Source organism: Salvelinus namaycush, chromosome 7, assembly GCF_016432855.1.
Source record: "Salvelinus namaycush isolate Seneca chromosome 7, SaNama_1.0, whole genome shotgun sequence".
NCBI lineage: Eukaryota > Metazoa > Chordata > Actinopteri > Salmoniformes > Salmonidae > Salvelinus > Salvelinus namaycush.
The window spans coordinates 28,827,622-28,850,871 of record NC_052313.1 but is presented as its reverse complement, the minus strand read 5'-3'; the positions used below and the strand labels follow the sequence as shown (position 1 = coordinate 28,850,871).

The 23,250-nt window shown below is 45.1% G+C and overlaps 1 protein-coding gene across 1 annotated transcript in view; it reads left to right on the top strand.

Moving 5' to 3' along the window:
* Positions 1-23,250, top strand: part of ptprn2 (protein tyrosine phosphatase receptor type N2) — a 192,229-nt gene that overhangs the window by 155,739 nt on the left and 13,240 nt on the right. The window contains exons 9-14 of the mRNA XM_038997264.1: positions 2,378-2,587; positions 13,276-13,423; positions 13,639-13,712; positions 17,830-17,907; positions 21,536-21,655; positions 22,914-23,080. Of these exons, the coding sequence (XP_038853192.1) occupies positions 2,378-2,587; positions 13,276-13,423; positions 13,639-13,712; positions 17,830-17,907; positions 21,536-21,655; positions 22,914-23,080 (797 nt within the window). The remainder of the gene's footprint in view (positions 1-2,377; positions 2,588-13,275; positions 13,424-13,638; positions 13,713-17,829; positions 17,908-21,535; positions 21,656-22,913; positions 23,081-23,250) is intronic.

Below are 23,250 nucleotides of genomic sequence, written 5' to 3'. Positions count from 1 at the left end.
CTTTCCCGATCGTACACACTGAAGATGGACAGTCATTAAGAGAGTAGAGAGATGAGTTATACTATAGCTGTTCATTTGGGGCCCTGTTTCTTCAATGTTCTTTTGTTGGGGGAGGGGGGGGGGTTTAATGGACTTTTACAATATTTACAATATTTTATTCTTTGTTTACAATATATAGGTGTTGTTGTAGCCTCATATTTCCTATGCACATACAAGAACAGATTCATTGTTATATTATGTCGAATTTGTAGGATGTTGGCATTCAGCCAAGGTGGTGGAATATTGTTTTTTATTAAGACAGTTCACATAGTTTCCCTGTTTTTTTTTCTGGCGCCCTGCCATTAAAGCTAGTTAAAGGGATAGTTTACCTAAATTACATGCACATGCACATCAATCTTAGACGATAGTGCAGATCGAGCAGCCACTATCGGCTGCCTAAGCTAGTTGTGCCTAGGCTAAATGCTATTTTTCTGGGACATATATCCTCTCTGCTTCCCATTTACTGGGGGTATATGCAAGTAAAAGGGTTGCACAAATTACCAGGCTTTCCAGAAATCCTAGTTGGAGGATTCCCTGATTTCCTGCTCATTCTCTCCTCCACCTACGGTACCTACTCCAACTGGGACTCCTGGAAAATCTTGACATTTTGGCAATGTTAACAGAATTGTGCAACCTTAGCCCTATAGGCCCATAAAGAGAATACAGTGCCATTTGAGACGCAACCCTTGACTCTGTAAAGGTATAGACTAGAGAAACTGGATAAATGATTAGGTGGACATGGAAAGTGCCCTGAGGCCATGGCCCAGGGCAGATTCTCATGGTTATAATGATTAAGGTTTGACGTAGGGAAAGCTGATCCTAGACCAGGGCATAGGGCCTTGTCCCTGGAGTGAAATATCACAATAATAGATCATGAGATAGACTAGTAGCAATGTGCTGCTTTCAGAAGACGTTTACCTACACACTGCCTTCTGCTGTCTTGGCTTGCGGCTATGGGCCCTGGTCAAAAGTAGTGCACTTATATGGGGAATAGGGTGCCCTTTGGGATGCAACCCTGGTTGTTAATTGTGGTTGTTGATCCGTCTGTGGGTCTGACTGGTGCAAGCTACACACCAAACACGATGGGCTTCGCAGATTACTGTGAATATAATGGTGGAATCTTCAGCTCCAGATAAGACTGACACTATCGGGAGTGGGGAGGTAGGAAGGGGGAGAGAGGGTATTCGGGTTCTGTAAGATTGCATCCTTCAAACTATCACATGTTTTTTTCTTATCTTTTCTCTCCTCTTTTGAGTTGGGGGAAGATGACTGGCTGGCTAGATAACGCCCAGGCTCCAAATCCCTAATGGAGCGTCGGTGAGCACAAGGCATGATGGGAGAAAAGCTGAGTCATTTTGTAGAGAGGAGTAATCTTCATGGTGGGGTGGCGGCAGTGGGAGAGAGTCTTTTATATCGACATCTCTTCTGAATCTCTCTGATTCCCGTAGAATAACAATAGAATTTCACCTGCAGTATCAATCCAAATGCCAAAGTAGAGGCCTACTGTACATGTGAATGCATAGGTTGCTCATCTCTGTTGTAGCTTTGTAATTATGAGAGAGTGGCTGCTCAGTTCAAAGAAAATCCTTTGGGTTTAATGTATTGATTCCCTGTTATGTTAACATTTCTTTGAGTAATGGAAAATGAGATTCTTCTTACCTAAAGATGAGTGTGGTGGTTACATTTTGAACGGGGGGAGTATTTTTGTTTCTCATGAGCAGGATCTTTCATTTTGGGCTGTAGTTTTGTTGTATTTGTTTCTCATCTATTTAACGATTGTCTTCAGAGTAGCTTGTGCCTCCTTATAAGAGAATACATAAGTACCTAATGCGTTACAAAACAAGTGGCTCATAGGAATTGTTACCAAATTTATACAAATTGAATTCAATACTTAACAATGAAGACATCCCCTGCCATCCAGCAACCCAATGTATTGTTACAGTTTATTGCTATTTGTTTTGTAAAATGGTGGCAATATACTGGCTTGACCTTGGCAATTCAAGCGTTTTAAAGTTAACTGCATGACCTTTGACTGTGTTTTCTATTTACTGACATTTATATAGATAGGTTTGCTACAAACCATGCTCCATAGGCCACAGTGATATCCCAGACTTATGCAGTCTGCAAAGACTAACAGGGTGCCATGTGAAGTTGTCTCAACTAATAAAAACAATGTCTGTCTGGCTTTTGTATTGGAGTCTTCAATGAATGAGAATGAATTTGAGTAATATTATATTTGCAATATTTAGCCTTGACATTGCAACAAAGTCCTTTTTGTTTGATTTGATAATACAGTAAGAATCAACCAGAGACTGATCAGGTCCTCTCTCCTCTCCAGCAGTTGTGTCGCCAGCGAATGGCTGTGCGGACATCAGAGCGTCCGGAGCGCCCGGAGCCTCTACGGCACCACTCGCGGCTGAACAGCGCGTCGTCTCAGTTCAGCGATGGGGGGCCCATGGCCAGCCCCTCTGCCCGTAGCTCCACCTCATCCTGGTGCGAGGAGCCTGTCCTCGCCAACATGGACATCTCCACCGGACACATGATACTGGTAAAAAAAAAAACTCTAGTCTGTCTAACCATTCATCATGGAGAGCATTACATTTGAGCAGACATTCTTATCCAGCGCAATTAGGGCCAAGTGCATATCGACAGATTTGTCACCTAGTCGTCTTAGGGATTCGAACCAGCAACCTTTCAGTTACTGGCCCAACGCTCTTAACTGCTGGGCTACCTGCCACCCTGTTTGGAGTAAGTGTGGAGTATAGTGTGTGTAGGATAGGATCTGGTCTGGGTTTCCTATTCCCCAAGCACTCAGCCTCCAGCTTTCATTCTGTTTGTCTGTCTGGCTCTGTCTCTCTATCCCTTTCTATCTCTATCCTGGCTAGATCGCTGCCATTTTTATTTCCATCTCTTTTCTTTCTTTCCATCTCTATCTCCCTCTTTTTTCCTTTTTGTCATTCGCTTTATCTTGGCCAGTCGTCTCTGTCGTTCTTTCTCTTGCTCTTGTTTTCTCTCTCTCTGTCACTCTTTATCCCTCTCCCTTGACACCCTCTCCCCTCTATTACGCTGTCTCTCTCTCTCTCTCTCTCTCTCTCTCTCTCTCTCTCTCTCTCTCTCTCCTGCTCTCTCTCTCTCCCTCCTGCTCTCTCTCTGTTGAAGCCAAAGCGAGACGGATATTGCATTGTGTGATGAGAGCTGTTCAAAAGAGAAATATCATTACCCAACTGATTGTCAGTTGAACGTTTCAGATTTTTGTTTTGCTTTTCTTTGAAAAGGCTTTGAGTCCCTTGTGGGCCCCCCTAGTTGCACACACAATGGATTGTTTTAATTTTGCACAACTTTTGTTTTATTCATTGCAGACAAGCTTGATAAAAGAGATGGATAGATGCCTGGCTGTGTTTTCATTAATGGGGTATAATTCATCACAGTACGTGTCAGGCTTTTGTATTGGAGTCTATAGTGAATGAGAATGAATTTGAGGAACGTGTTTTATTCGTCATGGATGGGCTTTATTGCAAATGTCAAGGTTGGTTGAGACGCCTCTTTTGAAAACATTTGAATAGAACATATTTGGCCTTTACATTACAACAAAGTCCTTCCCTATATATACATCATTTGTATTTGCTTTGATAATACTACACAGTAAGAATCAAACAGATTCACTGCAGATTCTTCAGAAAACCTAAGTATGATGCACATATAAGCCTCATGGACCGTGACTCCATTTTGACTCCTGAGTGATTGACAAGGAGGTTGTTTCTCTTTTGAAATCCATTCGCACCTCACGTGTAATCATGTGTGAGATTGCCTCGGTATCACTGATGTCAGAGCCCATTTTTTTCATCTCTCCTGTGCTGTTCTCTGTGAATCTCATGCAGCGTGGACTGTGGGAGCGATGAGTACCTTGCTCTACCAAGATCGCATGCTGGGCTGGGCTCTCTTATAGATCACACCTACATCTAAATCACTGGATTAGGAGGCTCTTTCTGGCCCAATCTACTCTCATCCAAGTTTCACCTGGGCTTCATCCCCAATGGCACCCTATATAGTGCACTACTTTTGATCTGAGCCATGGTCAAAAATGGTATGCACTAAATAGGGAATAGGGTGCCATTTGAGCCATTTGCCTGCACTTGTTTTTTCCTACTAGCACTGACTTTGCTGATAACTTCTTTATCAAGGAAACATTAACTTACGACAACTGTGATATGTGGTTGTCTCGCCCAGCTACACTATATATACAAAAGTATGAGAACACCCCTTCAAATTAGTGGATTTGGCTATTTCAACGAAACCCATTGCTGACAGGTGTATAAAATTGAGCACATAGCCATGCAATCTCCATAGACAAACATTGGCTGTAGAATGGCCTTACGGAAGAGCTCAGTGACTTTCAACGTGGCACCGTCATAGGATGCCACCTTTCCAACAAGTCAGTTCGTCACATTTCTGCCCTGCTAAAGCTGCCCCTGTCAACTATAAGTGTTGTTAGTGTGAAGTGGAAACATTTATGAGTAACAACAGCTCAGCCGCAAAGTGGTAGGCCACACAAGATCACAGAACGGGACCCCCGAGTGCTGAAGCACGTAGTGCGTAAAAACTGTCTGTCCTCGGTTGCAACACATCACTACTGAGTTCCAAACTGCCTCTGGAAGCAACGTCAGCACAAGAACTGTTCGTCGGGAGCTTTATGAAATGGGTTTCCATGGCCGAGCAGCCACACACAAGCCTCAGATCACCATGCGCAATGCTAAGCAGCAGCGGGACTGGTGTTAAGCTCGCCGCCATTGAACTCTGGAGCAGTGGAAACGCGTTCTCTGAAGTGATGAAGCCCGCTTCACAAATCTGTCAGTCCGACGGACGAATCTGGGTTTGGCTGATGCCAGGAGAACACTAGCTGCCCCAATGTATAGTGCCAACTGTAAAGTTTGGTGGAGGAGGGATAACGGTCTGGGCCGGTTTTTCATGGTTCTGGCTGTGCCTCTTAGTTCCAGTGAAGGGAAATGTTAATGCTTCAGCATACAATTACATTCTAGATGATTCTGTGCTTCCAACTTTGTGGCAACAGTTTGGGGAAGCCCTTTCCTGTTTCAGCATAACAATGCCCCCGTGCACAAAGCGAGGTCCATACAGAAATGGTTTGTCGAGATCGGTGTGGAAGAAATTGACTGGGCTGCACAGAGCCCTGACCTCAACCCCATCGAACAGCTTTGGGATGAATTGGAACGTCGACTGCGAACCAGGCCTAATCGCCTGTCACGTTCCTGACCTGTTTTCTGTTATTTTTGTATGTGTTTAGTTGGTCAGGGCGTGAGTTGGGGTGGGCATTCTATGTTTTGTGTTTCTATGTTTAGGTCAGGTGTAATTAGCCTTATATGGTTCTCAATCAGGGACAGGTGTTTGACGTTTCCTCTGATTGAGAACCATATATAGGTAGGCTGTTCACACTGTTTGTTTGTGGGTGATTGTCTTCTGTGTCTGTGTATGTTGCACCACACGGGACTGTTTCAGTTTGTTCGTTCGTTTGATGTAGTCTGTTCCTGTTCGTGAGTTCTTCGTGTATTTATGTAAGTTCCATGTTCAGGTCTGTCTACGTCGTTTTGTTATTTTGTAGTTTGTTGAAGTGTTTTCGGTTTTTCGTCTTTACTTTAATAAACTTCATTATGTCCACATTCCACGCTGCGCTTTGGTCCAATCCCTACTCCTCCTCTTCTTCCGAAGAGGAGGAGGACACCCGTTACAGAATCACCCACACACCATGGATCAAGCAGCGTGAGAGGAACCAGCAGCAGCGGCCAAAGAACCAGGACTCGTGGACTTGGGAGGAAATATTGGACGGAAAGGGACCCTGGGCTCAACCAGGAGAATATCGCCGCCCCAAAGCTGAGCTGGAGGCAGCGAAAACAGAGAGGTGGCGTTTCGAGGAGCTAGCTCGGAAGCAGGAGAAGGATCTGGGCTACACTACGTGGGAGGAGATCGACAGGTGGGCGATCAACCCAGGGCGAGTGCCGGAGCCCGCCTGGGATTCTCTGGCGCAGTGCGAGGAGGGATACCGGCGAATGGAGGCAGCACGACGACGCGGTAGGAAGCCTGTGAGTAAACCCCAAAAATTTCTTGGGGAGGGGGCTAAAAGGGAGAGTGGCGAAGTCAGGTAGGAGACCTGCGCCCACTCCCTGTACTTACCGTGGAGAGCGAGAGTACGGGCAGACACCGTGTTACGCAGTAGAGCGCATGGTGTCTCCTGTACGTGTGCATAGCCCGGTGCGGGTTATTCCACCTCCCCGCACTGGCAGGGCTAGATTGAGTATTGAGCCGGATGTCATGAAGCCGGCCCTACATATCTGGCCACCAGTACGTCTCCTCGGGCCGGCTTACATGGCACCAGCCTTACGCATGGTGTCCCCGGTTCGCCTACATAGCCCGGTGCGGGTTATTCCACCTCCCCGCACTGGTCGGGCGACGGGGAGCATACAACCAGGTAAGGTTGGGCAGGCTCAGTGCTCAAGGGAGCCAGTACGCCTGCACGGTCCGGTATTTCCGGCGCCACCTCCCCGCTCCAGGCCAGTACCACCAGTGCATACACCACGCACCAGGCTTCCAGTGCGTCTCCAGAGCCCTGTTCCTCCTCCACGCACTAGCCCTATGGTGCGTGTCTCCAGCCCAGTACCACCAGTGCCTACACCACGCACCAGGCTTCCAGTGCGTCTCCAGAGCCTGTTCCTCCTCCACGCACTCTCCCTGTGGTGCGTGTCTCCAGCCCAGTGCCTCCAGTCCCGGCACCACGCATCAAGCCTCCTGTGCGTCTCCAGAGCCCTGTACGCACTGTTCCTTCTCCCCGTACTCGCCCTGATGTGCGTGCCCTCAGCCCGGTACCACCAGTGCCGGTACCACGCACCAGGCATATAGTACGCCTTGAGAGTCCAGTGTGCCCTGTTGTTGTTCCCCGCACTAGCCTGAAGGTGCGTGTCCTTAGCCCGGTACCTCCAGTTCCGGCACCACGCACCAGGCCTACAGTGCGTCTCAGCCGGCCAGAGTCTGCCGTCTGCCCAGCGGCGCCTGAACTGCCCGTCTGCCCAGCGGCGCCTGAACTGCCCGTCTGCCCAGCGGCGCCTGAACTGCCCGTCTGCCCAACGCCGTCTGAACTGTCCGTCTGCCAAGCGTCGCATGAACTGCCCGTCGGTACTGAGCCTTCAAAGCCGCCCGTCTGCCATGAGCCTGCAAAGCCGCCCGTCTGCCATGAGCCTACAGAGCCGTCCGCCAGACAGGAGCCGCTAGAGCCGTCCGCCAGACAGGAGCCGCTAGAGCCTTCCGCCAGACAGGAGCCGCTAGAGCCTTCCGCCAGACAGGAGCAGCCAAAGCCTTCCGCCAGACAGGATCAGCCAGAGCCTTCTGCCAGACAGGATCAGCCAGAGCCTTCCGCCAGACAGGATCAGCCAGAGCCTTCCGTCAGACAGGATCAGCCAGAGCCTTCCACCAGACATGACCAGCCAGAGCCGTCAGCGAGCCATGACCAGCCAGAGCCGTCATCCAGCCATGACCAGCCAGAGCCGTCATCCAGCCATGACCAGCCAGAGCCGTCATCCAGCCATGACCAGCCAGAGCCGTCATCCAGCCATGACCAGCCAGAGCCGTCATCCAGCCAGGATCCGCCAGAGCCGTCATCCAGCCAGGATCCGCCAGAGCCGTCATCCAGCCAGGATCCGCCAGAGCCGTCATCCAGCCAGGATCCGCCAGAGCCGTCATCCAGCCAGGATCCGCCAGAGCCGTCATCCAGCCAGGATCCGCCAGAGCCAGCCAGCCAGGATCCGCCAGAGCCAGCCAGCCAGGATCCGCCATCCAGTCCGGTGCTGCCGTCCCTCAGTCCGGTGCTGCCGTCCCTCAGTCCGGAGCTGCCGTCCCTCAGTCCGGAGCTGCCGTCCCTCAGTCCGGAGCTGCTCCTTATCCCGGTGATGCCCCTTAATTTAGGTGGGGTTATTTGGAGGGTGGTCATTGAGAGGGGGATAAAAAAGCGGGGATTTATTATGGTGGGATGGGGACCACGCCCAGAGCCTGAGCCGCCACCGTGGACAGATGCCCACCCAGACCCTCCCCTGGACTTTTGGTGGTGCGTCCGGAGTTCGCACCTTGAGGGGGGGGTTCTGTCACGTTCCTGACCTGTTTTCTGTTATTTTTGTATGTGTTTAGTTGGTCAGGGCGTGAGTTGGGGTGGGCATTCTATGTTTTGTGTTTCTATGTTTAGGTCAGGTGTAATTAGCCTTATATGGTTCTCAATCAGGGACAGGTGTTTGACGTTTCCTCTGATTGAGAACCATATATAGGTAGGCTGTTCACACTGTTTGTTTGTGGGTGATTGTCTTCTGTGTCTGTGTATGTTGCACCACACGGGACTGTTTCGGTTTGTTCGTTCGTTTGATGTAGTCTGTTCCTGTTCGTGAGTTCTTCGTGTATTTATGTAAGTTCCATGTTCAGGTCTGTCTACGTCGTTTTGTTATTTTGTAGTTTGTTGAAGTGTTTTCGTTTTTTCGTCTTTACTTTAATAAACTTCATTATGTCCACATTCCACGCTGCGCTTTGGTCCAATCCCTACTCCTCCTCTTCTTCCGAAGAGGAGGAGGACACCCGTTACATCGCCCAACATCAGTGCCCGATCTCACTAATACTCTTGGGGCTGAATGAAAGCAAGTCCCTGCAGCAATGTTCCAATATCTAGTGGAAAGCCTTCAGAGAGAGTGGAGGCTGTTATAGAAGCAAAGGGGAGACCAACGGCGTATTGATGTCCATTATTTTGGAGTGAGATGTTTGACGAGAAGGTGTCCACATACTTCTGGTCATGTAGTGTATCTTAAGAGGGAATGCACTCACTGTAAGTCTCTGGTTAAGAACGTCTGCTAAATGACAAAAATGTTCATGTAAATTTAGGACGCAGCCCTATTAATCATGTATCTGTATTTCTGGCTCAAAGCCATGAACCACATACCATTATGTTAGTCCTGGATATACAGTGACTTTTCACACTTTAGTACAGGTATTCAGTACTGTAGAGTGAGATGTATATAATGACTTCCAAGGTTCAAAATCAGAGTCGGCGATGTTGGGGTTAGTCTGTATTATTGCCTTGCCTTTATTCTCTCCTATTTTTGTAGACCTTCTGGTGCTGAAGGTCTACAAAACTCACTCACGCTTATTCACCATAAATTAGAATGTGTATGGATTATTTCAATGCACAATATGTCCATACTGTGTAACCAATTTCAAACATACAGTACTCAAAGACAAACAGACTTTTTAAGACATGAACAGTAATACCAGCTATGTGATTCTTGCTGGCAGGCTTTCAGCCCGATTGCTTTTACCTTGTGGTTCCATTTTTGAGTCATGTTTTAGTTTTTTGGGGGACTGTTTTTATGCTGTCCAGTAGATATGGTTGTGATGTTGATATCATTTCCGTTCTTACTGTATATGTACCCTCCGTAAATGGTTATTTGTTGCCTCAGAAAATCGATAGCAAGCCCACGGCGACATTGCATCATTTTTATGACTTACTTCCATGTCAAATTTAATTGAAAATGAATAATTTGTTGGAGTAAGGCAGGAGAGGATAATTAAGCAATAAGGCACGAGGGGGTGTGGTATATGGCCAATATTCCACGGCTAAGGGCTGTTCTTACGCACGACAAGGCCCTATTGGCCATATACCACAAACCCCCGAGGTGCCTTATTGCTATTATAAACTGTTTACCAATGTAATTAGAGCAGTAAAAATAAATGTTTTGTCATACCCGTGGTATATGGTCTGATATACCGCAGCTGTCAGCCAATCAGCAGTCAGGGCCCGAACCACCCAGTTTATAACAGCAAATATATCATGTATAAGTGATTTTATTCCCTTTTATTCCATCCCTGATTGATAGGACTGATTGCCATGCCCTTCCTCTCCAGGCTGTCCCTGACCTCAGATTATGAGTAGGCCGCCTACTACTCTTTTCAGACACATTATACTTTTCCCATTGTATCCCCTGTGACTTCACACAGTATTTCATAGTCAGTTACTGTTCGGGACTCTGGGAACACACCTGCACAACTTTTATGACAGCAACAATACAGTAGCAACGTTGTGTTACCTGTTGTGTCTTTATTTCCTCCGTGTGAGTTAATGTCGCTTCTCTATGTGGCCTGTGAGGGCTGTTGTTAGGGGGATTACTCAGTGTTTCCTTGACACCCGTCCTCTCAGCATCTTTGATTGGCAGCCCAGACACTAATCCCTTATTTACTGAACCCTGTTACTCCGACCTTGCATTCCAAATGGCACCCTATTCCCTACATAGTGCACTACTTTTGAACAGGGCCCATAGGGCTCTGGTTAAAAGTAGTGTACTAGGTAGACTAGAGAATAGGACACACACTCCCTGCCTCTAGAAGAGGAGGTGGTCCGCTGCTTCATCCGATCCACTTGCAGGCTGCTACATCACTACATACAAAGCTTTGTGATAGGCGCAGAGTAAGCCGTTGAATGGCGGCAATTCTGTAGCCCTTCTGAATGTATAGTCTGTACTAATATAGAGTTTATACTGTATGTCTGTGTAGGGGAGTGGGAAGGGTGTCATGCTGTGGAGCTACAGTATCTGCATCCTACATGGCACGTTATTCCCTACATAGTCTACTACTTTTGACTAGAGCCCCATGGGCCCTGGTGAAAAGTAGTGCACTATATAGGGAATATGGTGCCATTTGAGACAAGGCCAATATACTTGTTCCCCACTGTCAAGATAACTGCATGTGACTGGCTCTGTCAAGGGTTCATGACACCCTGTCAGTCAACTGTCAAGACATGTGTCCAGAATGAGTTCAAAATGGCACCGCATTCCCTATATAGTGCACTACTTTTGACCGGTGCCCTGGTCAAAAGTAATATCAAGGCATCTGGATAGATGAAAAGCTGTCTCATAAAAAGCATATTGATGAGTTAGTTAAGAAGCTGAGAATGAAAATGGGTTTCTTCTATAGAAATAGCTAAGTAGTAGAAAGCTGATTATTCAGTCGACGTTCCTATCAGTCCCAGATTATGGCGAAGTCATCTATATGAACGTAGCTGCCGCTACATTAAAGCCGTTAGATGCAGTGTATCATCGAGCACTGCGCTTTATTACAGGCGACAATTTTAGTGCTCATCACTACATTCTCTACCAGAAAGTCGGTCGGCCATCTTTGATGTCACGTAGGTTGATCCGTTCCTATGTTTTCATATATGAAGCCCTTTTACAAAAAGTCCCACTGTACCTAACATCCATTACTAAACTTTAGACATACGAGTTATCGCACCCAGTGGCTAACTGGAAAAATTCCTGAGTTAGGTAAATCAGCTTTTAGTGTGTTTGAACCTTGTCTGTGGAACAATCTTCAGAATGTTCTGAAATGTGATGTTTTGGTGCCTCTAGGCCAATTCAGAACTCTGATTGAGGACCTTTTTACTGATGAATATCTTAGTTTTTTACGACCGTGTTTTTCTTTCTGTTTGCATTTTGAATTTAGATTTTGATGTGTGTATTTTCTGTAATTTATGTAATTCAGGGCTCATCTGTAAAAGAGACCTTGGACTCATTAGGACTCCCTGATAAAGTAAAGGTTTAATAAAATAGGGAATAGGGTGCCATTTGGGACGCAGACCGGAACCTCAGAAATGAATAAAAACTGCTGTCAAAAACTGTCTGCTATTCGAGCCGAGGCTCTGTCGCAGCCGGCCGCGACCGGGAGGTCCATTGGGCGACGTACAATTGGCCTAGCGTCGTCCGGGTTAGGGAGGGTTTGGCCGGTAGGGTTATCCTTGTCTCATCGCGCACTAGCGACTCCTGTGGCGGGCCTGGCGCAGTGCACGCTGACCAGGTCGCTAGGTGTACAGTGTTTCCTCCGACACATTGGTGCGGCTGGCTTCCGGGTTGGATGCGCGCTGTGTTAAGAAGTGCGGCTTGGTTGCGGCTTGGTTGGGTTGTGTTTCGGAGGACGCATGGCTCTCGACCTTCGTCTCTTCCGAGCCCGTACGGGAGTTGTAGCGATGAGACAAGACAGTAACTACTAACAATTGGATACCACGAAATTGGGGAGAAAAAGGGGGTAAAAAAAAATATATAATTTTTTTTTAAATAAACTATCTGCTAGTTTTTGACGGAGATATCACTTGACATTCATATTTTCTCCCTATAGTGAATGGCGGAAGAGGGGATATTAGAGGGGCTAATTTCCCATAATGTGCTGTACTATCTCAAAGTATGTCCCTGTATATATCTACGTGTCTGCTGTGTCCATGTTGAGAGTTGTTTGACAGCCTTAACTGAGCTGTAGATAACCACCGTGCATCACCTCCCCAAGCCAACGCACCTCCACCGTCTTTAATGTGTGATAAAAGCCGAGCACATCTGGGTATTGCTTACACAATGCAGGCCTAACACAATGACGGTCTAAACCGTTTAACCCTGTGGGGAGCAGGGAGCGTTGATACAAGCGTCAGGCGAACACTACTCCTCTGAAAAAGAGTCTTCTCCGCAGCCTCCGAGCTCAATAAGACCTTTCCTGGTCTATGAGAGGAGCTGCGTGTTCTGGTTTTCTTCTTTTCTCCTTTGTCTCCCTAGCTAATTCAATTTTGTCTTCTCCGATCGAAGGCTTAAACGCAGACAATCTTATCAGGGGCTGTGCAAGCGGTTTGAAAGACGGTGATTGAAGCGCCAAGTATTTCCAAGTATTTCCAATGCAGACAGGCCTTTCAGGGGTCTTAATTGCGAGGAGTGGTTTTCGGCGGTCCCTACTGTCCCAACACCTCATGCATTTACCCCTCCCCCCTCCCCTTAATGTTTACACCATGGAGAAGCTTAGGACGATTTACCATGATACTGTACCTGATCATGTCTCTAGAGCTGTCTAGAGCCTGTCTGTTGGTCTGTCTGATGACATGGGTTTAGTATTCTGCTCCAGTGTGTAGGTAGGAAGGCTTTTGAGATCCACTGAAATAGAGTGGGTCTACAACATAGGCATTAGTTGTTTTGTCTTTGATTTGATCTATTCTAGACAGTGAATGACAATCACAAAATATTCTATATTCTGGGGGCACCCTACTCCATCCCTCCCCTCTAAATGTTTCTGTATGTAATTACCTTTCCAATTCCAGTTCATTACCCTTTGTTAGATTATTTAGTTATGTGGGTTGTTTTTAAATGGCATCCACTTCTCTCCCCTTTGTCTGCTCAGTCGTACATGGAGGACCACTTGAAGAACAAGAACCGTCTGGAGAAGGAGTGGGAGGCGATGTGTGGCTACCTGGCTGAGCCCGGCGCCTGTAACGTGGGCCAGGACAAACACAACACCAAGAGGAACCTCACCGACGCCGTGGTCGTCTGTGAGTAGTTTTACACCTCTCTGACCGTGTGGTCACGATTGACCGCAGTATGACCACATCTCTCAGTAGTCGATTACTAGGTTATTCCTGTGTTATTCATGACCATGTGAACTGACCAAGAAATGATTTTCTATTCCTTATCATTTATCAATAGTTCAATGTTTCAATCGTGGAAAAGCAAAAAATGTGTGGTGAGTTATGTATTTCTACTACAGATGATCATTCCAGAATAACCTTGAAGGCTGAGAATAACCATGGCAACTCCGATTACATCAATGCTAGCCCAATTGTGAGTACCAGTCCACATCCCATACTCCTTTCGCTTTATGTTTCTTTTAAGCTTTATTGTTGCAGCTCTACACAAAGACCAGTTGAGATCTGATTTGAAAGTCAATTTGTTTTTGTGATTTGTCATAAATGTGCCTATTGATCCTTTTGCCTTTGTTCCCGCCACACTTTGCACCTCAATGAATTTGCCGTGTCTTGTGAAATAATAGTTTGTCACCTTCTCTGTTTTGAAATGGCTGCTCTCTTGAGATAACAGCTCTGTTTTAATGTACTCTTTCCAGAACAATGGGTGTATTATTATTTAGACTCAATAATGTGTCCCCAGAACAAAGCTCAAATATCAGAAAAGTTCAGGGTTATATTCCTGTATTTTAAAAAACGAAAAAACATTTCATAGTAAATGCCAGTTCTGATTTCCCCTGAGGCTGCTAGAGATGGATTCCGTTGAAAAAGAATAGGACACTATGCATTTCAAATACAGCAGGGAAAACTCTTTGGAGAGATGGACTAAAAGCCTATTACTGTATACCACCTAACAGGACATCTGGAAGTTTGAACACCAGTGCTTGACTTGGGCAGGAGCTCACCGGAGCTGTCATGGGTGGCATTCTGGGAAAGATTTGAATAAGGCTTTACAATAAGCAGTGTGTTCATTTAACACTGTTACGGTGTCTATATGGGTCCACAGACTCAACGCTTTCAGTGTTGATTTGACACTCTCAGTGTTTTTTTAATGATTTTTTTACACTGGAGAATTTGCTGTCTACCGGCACCAAAAAATTATTACTGGCACCTATTTCAGACCAAGTCAAGCACTGTTGACCGCGTGTATTTATTGTATTTCATGCATTTTAATGTATTCGTAAAATGTTAAGATATAGTGATATCATCCTTTCATTATAACAATCTATACGTATTACTGCTTCTGAAGCCATAGTATAAAATCGACTACTACATATCCGTGTTGTCGTTGGGCTGAATCTCATCGCTCTCCTCCCTATTTCTATCTCTGTTTGATAAGAACAACTTCCACAAGATTGTCCTTTCAAGATCTGTAATGATCCATTTCCATCTCTCCAATATTAGAACGTCAAACCAAATGATCTCTTCCCTGTATTTGCGTTTCCTTTCAAAGTGGGAAACAATTAAATGACAAGTGGAGTTGTCCTTTGGAGTCGTTTCTCCACTCCTCCGTGTTGCTATTAGTAGTCAGAGTGGGTTATGATGTGCTTGGTGCAGAGCAGAGCGGAGTAGACACAGTAATCAGTGATCCAGCGCTGTACGGATGAAAGCATGGTAATTACGCCACAACAGGACCCCTGGCTGAGCCCTGCGAAACTACCATAATTACATCTGTCAACACACCCTCTTCCTCCTCATTAGCCCAAGGGAAATGGCCCACAAGTAAATCATTTGTCATCTTTTTCTTGGAATGCCGGGTTCGAGTGGTAATGGGGTGGTAAGGGGGGGCATCCTCTCTACCCCCACAGTCATGGAGGGGTGGCACAAAAAATTACCTTAGACACCCATTATGCCCCGATGCTCCTCCAAACCTCTTCAGCTCAGGTCAACAGACGATTGGGCACCCACAATGTACAATGTCATTGGTGTGAGGTTTAGCTGAAAGGAATCCAGCACGCAGTGTTCTGCGTTCTAAATTGCACTCTATTCCCTAAATAGCACTACTTTTAACCAGAGCCCTATGGGTCCTGGTCAAAAGTAGTGCACTACAAGGGAATAATTGTTTAAATATTTAATAAGATTAGAATATTCTGTTCGTTTTTTTTATTTTTACCTCAAACCAAACAGCTTTTATTTGGTAAAGATGCTGTTTTCCCAAGGTCTATCTAGCTTTCCCACCAACAGAGAGAGAAGAGCAGGAGAGAAGCTGAAATACGGAGGCCATCTTTTCATGTGCCGCCTTTAGTATTCATACAGTGATGTCAGGCAGCGCATAGCTACTGTATGTCTGTGTCCTTGAGATTGCCCAACAGGGAGCTGGAGCCTCTAGCTTTTAGCATCAAGTCTTTCATTTCTGTCAGGATATAAAAAATAAAAAAAAAGCTATCTGTGGAATTTCAACTAGGCAGGAGAGTGTGATGCTAACAAAGCACCGCTATCTGAGGCGTTAGCGCGTAGAATGGAAAGGGCATTCATTTCTTTAGTTCTTCTCCAGAAATGCCATTTCAAATAACACGGCTCGGCAACAGGAATTCCAGGTGATCTCACAAAATGTATTTGTAAAGCCAGGTGCATTTTAATGGACCATGCTAGCTAGCTTCATATTATGGTTGAGTATAGCAGGTATACGTTTCCATATCTTATGCTTCACATCTGTAGTCAAAGTGATTAGAATTTAGTTAAACCTATATAATCATCTCCCCTAGTCGGTGCTAATATAACTACTATGAAATCTCATAAAGAAAGAAGTTCATAAAAGAAGATAAGACGTCCATTAAGACAATCTACTGTGTCTCTTACAGCAGATCCTGGTATTATTATCTGGGGGCATCCCAAATAGCACCCTATCCTTATATAGTGCACTACTTTTGACTAGAGCCATATGGGCCCTGGTCAAAAGTAGTGTACTATACAGGGAATAGGGTGCCTTTATGGACTCAACCTCTGTCTCCTCTCTGTTATTGCTCCAGCCCTAAATGGCTCCCTGTAAGTGCTACACAATTGCAACCATTTCCATAGTAATGGGTGTGGATGTCTGTCATTGGAGTGTCATCCAGTGGAGATTCAGGACTGATTTCTGTGTAACACAAAGGTTTATCCCTTTCTTCTTCTCTATATTAAGATATATACTTATCTCAATGCAAGACTATTGAATGCAACTGTTGTATTGTATGAACCTTTGCAGTATGAAGGCATGGGAACATACAAGGGCTATGATTCATTTCATACAAAACAGAACTCGGACTGTGGAAAAATATACCGTAATACCATGTTTACCTCAAAAAATACCGAACAACCATGTTTTTTGGCACATTGCAAAACGGAGCCCATAAAGTACAAATGCCCAATGAACTGAAGTGCACTGATTCAGCTGGTTAGCTCTGGTTAGCGCAGGCTGCCCACCTTAAATGGAAACCAAAGTGTTTATTTGGGGAATACAAATTCTGTTGCACCCCATCATTACACATTCATGGTGCTTGAAGTGTGTTTGACTGATGGTCTCACCAAAATAACCAGACTCTAATCAGCCGAATATAAAAAAACTATCTTCTGTAATGAAACAATGGCTTTGTCTGTGTGTTACAAAATAGCCTAAATTCCAAAGGGTTTACTCATGTCTTCTCTATTCTTCTTCTCCTTTTAACAATAGCCATGACTAATGCTCATGTGCAATTTGTCTTGTAAATATCAGATATTTTGTAAACGTTAGTAGTCTCCCCTTTGTTCATTGGCTTTCCCAGACTAATATGAATAGACAGACGGTAAAGGCCAGGGTCTTGTTCGGTGGAGCTGAATGTAGAGCTGGTATCAAGCCCATTATGTTGGATCTTTAATATAAAACAGAGCTTCAGGGGCAATTGCAGAACTCCTTCTATCTTTTCCTTCACCCTCTGTATCTCCAGGTTCTGCATGCCAACACTCCACACCCATACACGCACACGCGCGCACACACACACACACACAGAGAGAGAGAGACACCCCGAGCGCCTCTTCTATAGGCCTCTGTGACATTCTCTGACTAGCATCAATAATATGTTGGAGAGGCAATGTAATTTCCTTTGAACATGGTCTTCCTCTAATCAGAGGCATTAAAGAATAGCCATGCCTGGAGGATAGAGAGGGGGGAAAGGTAACAGAGGGGGGCGAGAGTGAGAGAAATGAACGGAGTGAAGAAGTAAATGTGAAAACAAAAACGGAGACCCGGGCGGCCGTAGAGGAGACTAGGTGGGAGGGAGTACAACCCGTAGCTCCTCAGAGAGAATGCATGGACTGCTGTTTCACTGTCTTGATAAGCTAGCTCTAACTGTAGAGACAGGGTTGTGTTCCAAATGGTGCCATTTGGTACGCAACCAGGCAGTATGTTCTTGTCCCTTTCCACTGTAGAGATCACCCAGTTTTCACACACAACTCTTGTTCTTCTTCCCGTCTTTTCCCAGATGGACCATGACCCGAGGAACCCCATGTACATCTCTTCACAAGGCCCTCTACCCTCCACCGTGGCTGACTTCTGGCAGGTAACCCATAAAATGATCGGTGATGTCAGTTTGAATACTGAATAGCTCCCTGTGTGTTTATGCTCGAGACTTGCTGTTTCTTGTGGTGATATGAAGTTTGCGTCTATTGCTTAAAACATGTGGCTGGTGAAAGCGGCTTTTCCTCTACACAAGAGACGATCCTGACAAGACCATTGTCACGAAATCGTCTGTAAATCCCAAACGGTATGAGCTACAAACTCATAAGTCACCACCACCATGAGACTGTCGTGAAAACGACAATGTTGGTCGTTTGGCTCTACGACGTCCACAAGCTTTAGGGCAGTCGTCTGAACTCTGTCGGCGGGCGTCCTCATTTTGAAGAGGTCTTCTCACCAAACGGACTCTCCGGGCCTAACCATTGGAGCTACGAGCTAACATGTCACCAATATCGAAAGGCGGAGCTTCGCGAACACAAAGGTGTCGGTTGTTCTGCTCTACGACACACACAAGCTTCAGGGGTGTCGTTTGAAGGTAACCCAGTACCAGGCTCTTGGTTTTTGTTGTTGAGTTTTCTTATGTCTCTCAGATATAGGACAGACGCTTCAAAACCTTGTTCCTTATGATCTATTTTTGGACTGTCTGTTTTGCCATTTATGAATGTGTTATTCAATGCGTTTCTATGGGCTATAGCAGTAAAGACCAAATTCAGTGTTTCCTTTTTAAAAGGGGGTCTCAAAATTCAAAATCAAATGGCTAAATGATCCATTTGAACCAAATTCCATATGTTAGCTCAGTAGATATTGCGATCTAAGGGCTTAGACTTACAGGGGTTAATGAAACTATGAAATGTACATTTACTGCAGGATCATTTCATTTGTATTTTTTTTTGGTTTGTTGCTTTTCTGACAACCCGGCAACGCTTTGCTGCCTCGGATTTATGCCGGGTTGCCAAATGGTGTTATTATGCATTAATGTGAAATCACCCCAGTCATTATGAGAGCCATTGCTACCATACAGTCGAGTTAATGCATCAGCTGTGGTACTGCTGTGTCTGTAATATGTAAGCATGGACCAGAGACACGCACAGGCTTCGTACCAAATGGCACCCTATTCCCTTTATAGAGCACTGGTCAAAAGTAGCACACTATATAAGTAATAGGGTGCCATTGGATACGCAGCCATTAGACCAGCTGGCTCCTTTACTCCCCCATGTTGAGCTGAAGGTACGCTGACAGTAGGTCCGTGCATGTCATTATGTAGCCTGTATTCATGTAATGCCACACAGAGGGAAAGGTTTTCATTATTGAGAAGGCAGATGTCATTTTAAAAGAGATGCTTGTTAATGGTGTTTTTCTGACGCAAATTGTGTGTGTGTGTGTGTGTGTGTGCGTGTGCGTGTGCGTGTGTGTGTGTGTGTGTGTGTGTGAATGCGTGCATTTGTGTGTGTGAGTGGTGTCAGGTTAGATGGTTGGTTTGTAACACAGCAATTATGCTTTTATCAAGCCATTACGCTTCCCTTTGTTTGAAAAGTGCACCTTGATTGAATACACCATTTTGAATGGGCTTTTGTTAATGTGCTGTTGTTACTCTTTAATGTCACATTTTTAAGCACCTCGTGAAAAAGTTGCTTATTGTTTTCTTGTTTGTTTGTTCTTTATTTCATCAAGTGAATAAACAACATATCCATTATCCAAATCTAATTCAAACAATTTACAGCTGAATATTTGGCTTAGTTTACACTAAAACTAGCTTATCGTAACTTGCAAATAATTGAAAATCAAAACTACAGTATACCCAGAGAGATGGACTTTAAAAGATTGCAATAAGTAATGAGTCTTTCAACTTTCAATATTGTTACATTGGCCTTGAATGTACTTAAAAACTATTTCCAAATAAACTAACAGAGGTGCAGGAGACGAGGAGTCTTTAGCTTTGGTCTGTCTAATCCGCACTGGGCTCCTGCAGCTCTCTCTAATCCTCCCCTTCCTCCCTCCCACCCGCCTTTCCCTCACTACGTACCCTCGTACCCCCAGCCCTCCACCTTCCCTCCTTTCCATTACCTCTGCTCAACCATGGCCTCACCCTCTCCGCTCTCTCTCTCTCCCCCTGCTATTCTCTCTCTCTCTCTTTCTCCCTCTCTTATCCTCCCTCTTGTCTCTCGCTCCCCCTCCCCTCTCTCCCCCCTGCTATTCTCTCTCTCTCTCTTTCTCCCTCTCTTATCCTCCTCTTGTCTCTCGCTCCCCCTCCCCTCTCTCTCCCCCTCTACTCTCTCTCTCCCCCTCTGTTCTCTCCTTAGAGTTCAGGGAATAAGCCAGTCACAGTGAGGGTTCAAACAGAGATTTTGACTTGGTTCTCTTTTTATTCTCTGCTTGTGTGCTCAATAATGGAGTGGGGATGTCTAATCACTAAATTACTTTAGAAGTTAATTAAATTAAAAGTATTAATTCAATTAATTTGTTTATTCTACACTCTTAGAAAAAAAGGTTCCAAAAAGGTTCTTCGGCTGTCAACATAGGAGGACCCTTTTTGGTTCCAAGTAGAATCCTTTTTGGTTCCATGTAGAACCTTCTGTGGAAAGGGTTCTACATTGAACCAAAAGAGTTCTACCTCGAACCAAAAGGGTTCTTCAAAGGGTTCTCCTATGGGGACAATCGAAGAAACCTTTTAGGTTCTAGATAGCACCTTTTTTTGTCATTAGTTTATAGGCAGGACCATTGTACTTTTATTGCTCTCATAAAACCACTGTTTCTTCCTAATGGCCACACTGGGCCTTTCTACCTTCCAAGGAGACATAAGATTGTGATAAGATGAAATTGAGAGAATCATTTGAGCTAGCTCAGTTGGCAGAGAGAGTGAGGGTCACACGGGGGTGCTGTGTGACTTCCTGTGATCTACAGTACAGTAGTACAGCTCAACTGATCACACGTCGGTGGCGGTGCAGACCAATAACTTTCCCTCACACAATCCTGTACGTCGTATAATAACGTATCTATCCTGCTGAATGACTAACATTGATTTAGTTTCAATGGAGATATAGAAACATCAAGCAATCACAATGCATCATTATACATTTCTTCTTGTGCTGTCAATGTTCTGTGGGACCTTTCTGTGGTGCTGTATTAATTCCTACTGTATTAACCCCTACTGTATTAACTCATAGTGTAGTAACCTCTACTGTATTACCTCCTACTGTATTAACTCCTACTGTATTAACTCATAGCGTATTGACTCATACTGTATTAACTCCTACTGTATTGACTCATAGTATATTACCTCCTACTGTATTAACGCCAACTGTATTGACTCCTACTGTATTAACTCCTACTCTATTGACTCATGGTGCATTGACTCCTACTGTATTAACTCATACTGTATTGACTCATAGTGCATTGACTCCTACTCTATTGACTCATAGTGTATTGACTGCTACTGTATTAACTCATACTGTATTGACTCATAGTGTATTACCACCTACTGTATTCACTTTTACTGTATTAACTCCTACTGTATTAACTCCTACTGCATTAGCGCCAGCTGTATTGACTCCTACTGTATTAACTCACTCCTACTGTATTAACTCATACTTTATTGACTCATCCTTCATGAGTGCCCTGCCGTTGTTAATATGACTAGATTTGAGCCCTCCTATGTTCCCTTGTGTCTTCAGATGGTGTGGGAGAATGGCTGTGTGGTCATCGTCATGCTAACGCCCCTGTCGGAAAATGGAGTCAAACAGTGTCAACAGTACTGGCCGGACGAGGGCTTCAATGTCTACCATGTTTATGAGGTAAAACAATGATCCTTGTTTAGGATGTGTTCTTTATTTGTTTAATATATTATTCATCTTCATTTTTATGAAATGGTGTGGTATTGTCCTTCCACATATCTGTTTGGAGTTGATTTGGTCCAGGGGTGTCACTCAGTGAGAGTTATTGTACAGTAATTGATATGCAGGTAACTGCCAAAATAATAGAAAAACTTGAGTAAATGAGGGATACAAAGTATATTGAAAGCAGGTGCTTCCACACAGGTGTGGTTCCTGAGTTATTAAGCAGTTAACATCCCATCATGCTTACATGCAAACCTTATTGGCCAAGTTGCGTGCACTGAGCGTGCAAAACAAATGTACACATATATGTTACTTCATCATTTCCCCCACACTTTGCACGCGTGAGCGAGCGTCAGCGTAGCCAAGCGCTAAACTAGAACTTGGTTCTGTTTGAGACACGCCACGAGCTGCAAGTCCCCTCCTTATTGGATACCATCCCACATGGTTGCTTGAAAGACGAATGAGGAGATATTAATCAAAGATAACTAACTAAAAACTAACTAGGCTTCATTTTTATCTGCAACGATTGTTGCAGAATTCTACAAAGAACCAGCTAAAAAAGGGACCATATTCATGATCAGGTTAAATAACAACTCAATGTTCATCTCCCATGACAAACTGCTAGCAACACCTATCTAGCTGAATGTCCATGAATGTTTCATGTGTGTTCTGACCTGTCCCCAAATTAATATAGTTGGTGTCATGATCACGTCTGGTGGGGATAGACAAAATCAACATGCACATGATGGTGCATGAGTGGTCACTGAATGGTTTGATGAGTATGAAAATCATATGTCATGGTAGTCTCAGTCACCAGATCTCAACCCAATTGAGCACTTATGGGACATTCTGGAGCGGCGCCTGAGACAGCGTTTTCCACCACAATCAAATTATGGAAGAATGGTGTCGCGTCACTCCAACAGAGTTCCAGACACTTGTAGAATCTTTGCCAAGGTGCATTGAAGCTGTTCTGGCTCGTGGTAGCCCAACACTTTATGTTGGTGTTTCCTTTATTTTGGCAGTTACCTGTACCTGGTAATACTGTAGTTCTCACCACAGAAATAGAATCGCTAGAAGGGACATCTCTATTCAAGTCAATAGTGCCCTAATGGGTGTACCCATGAGTTTACTTGTCAAATTGCCATGGCCAGAGGTTTTAAGCCTGTTCTGTTGATTCGATTTCTATTGTTCTCACTCACTTCCCTTGTCTATGCAGGTGAACCTGGTATCAGAACACATCTGGTGTGAGGACTTCCTGGTCAGGAGTTTCTACCTGAAGAACCTGCAGACCAACGAGACGCGCACCGTCACGCAGTTCCACTTCCTTTCCTGGGTGGACCGCAGCATCCCTGACTCAGCCAGGATCATGCTGGACTTCCGTAGGTAGGCCACCTGTCCCCGTCTGACCAACGGCTGCTCCTTTTGTCTCTTGTAACTTTCCCAGGTTTTCCAGAACCCCCCCCCGCATGGAGATTTCCAGATATCTTGCTTATTCCCTCCTAATTCTGGGAATCTACCAACCGGGATTTGTGGGAATTTGGGGAAAGTAACCG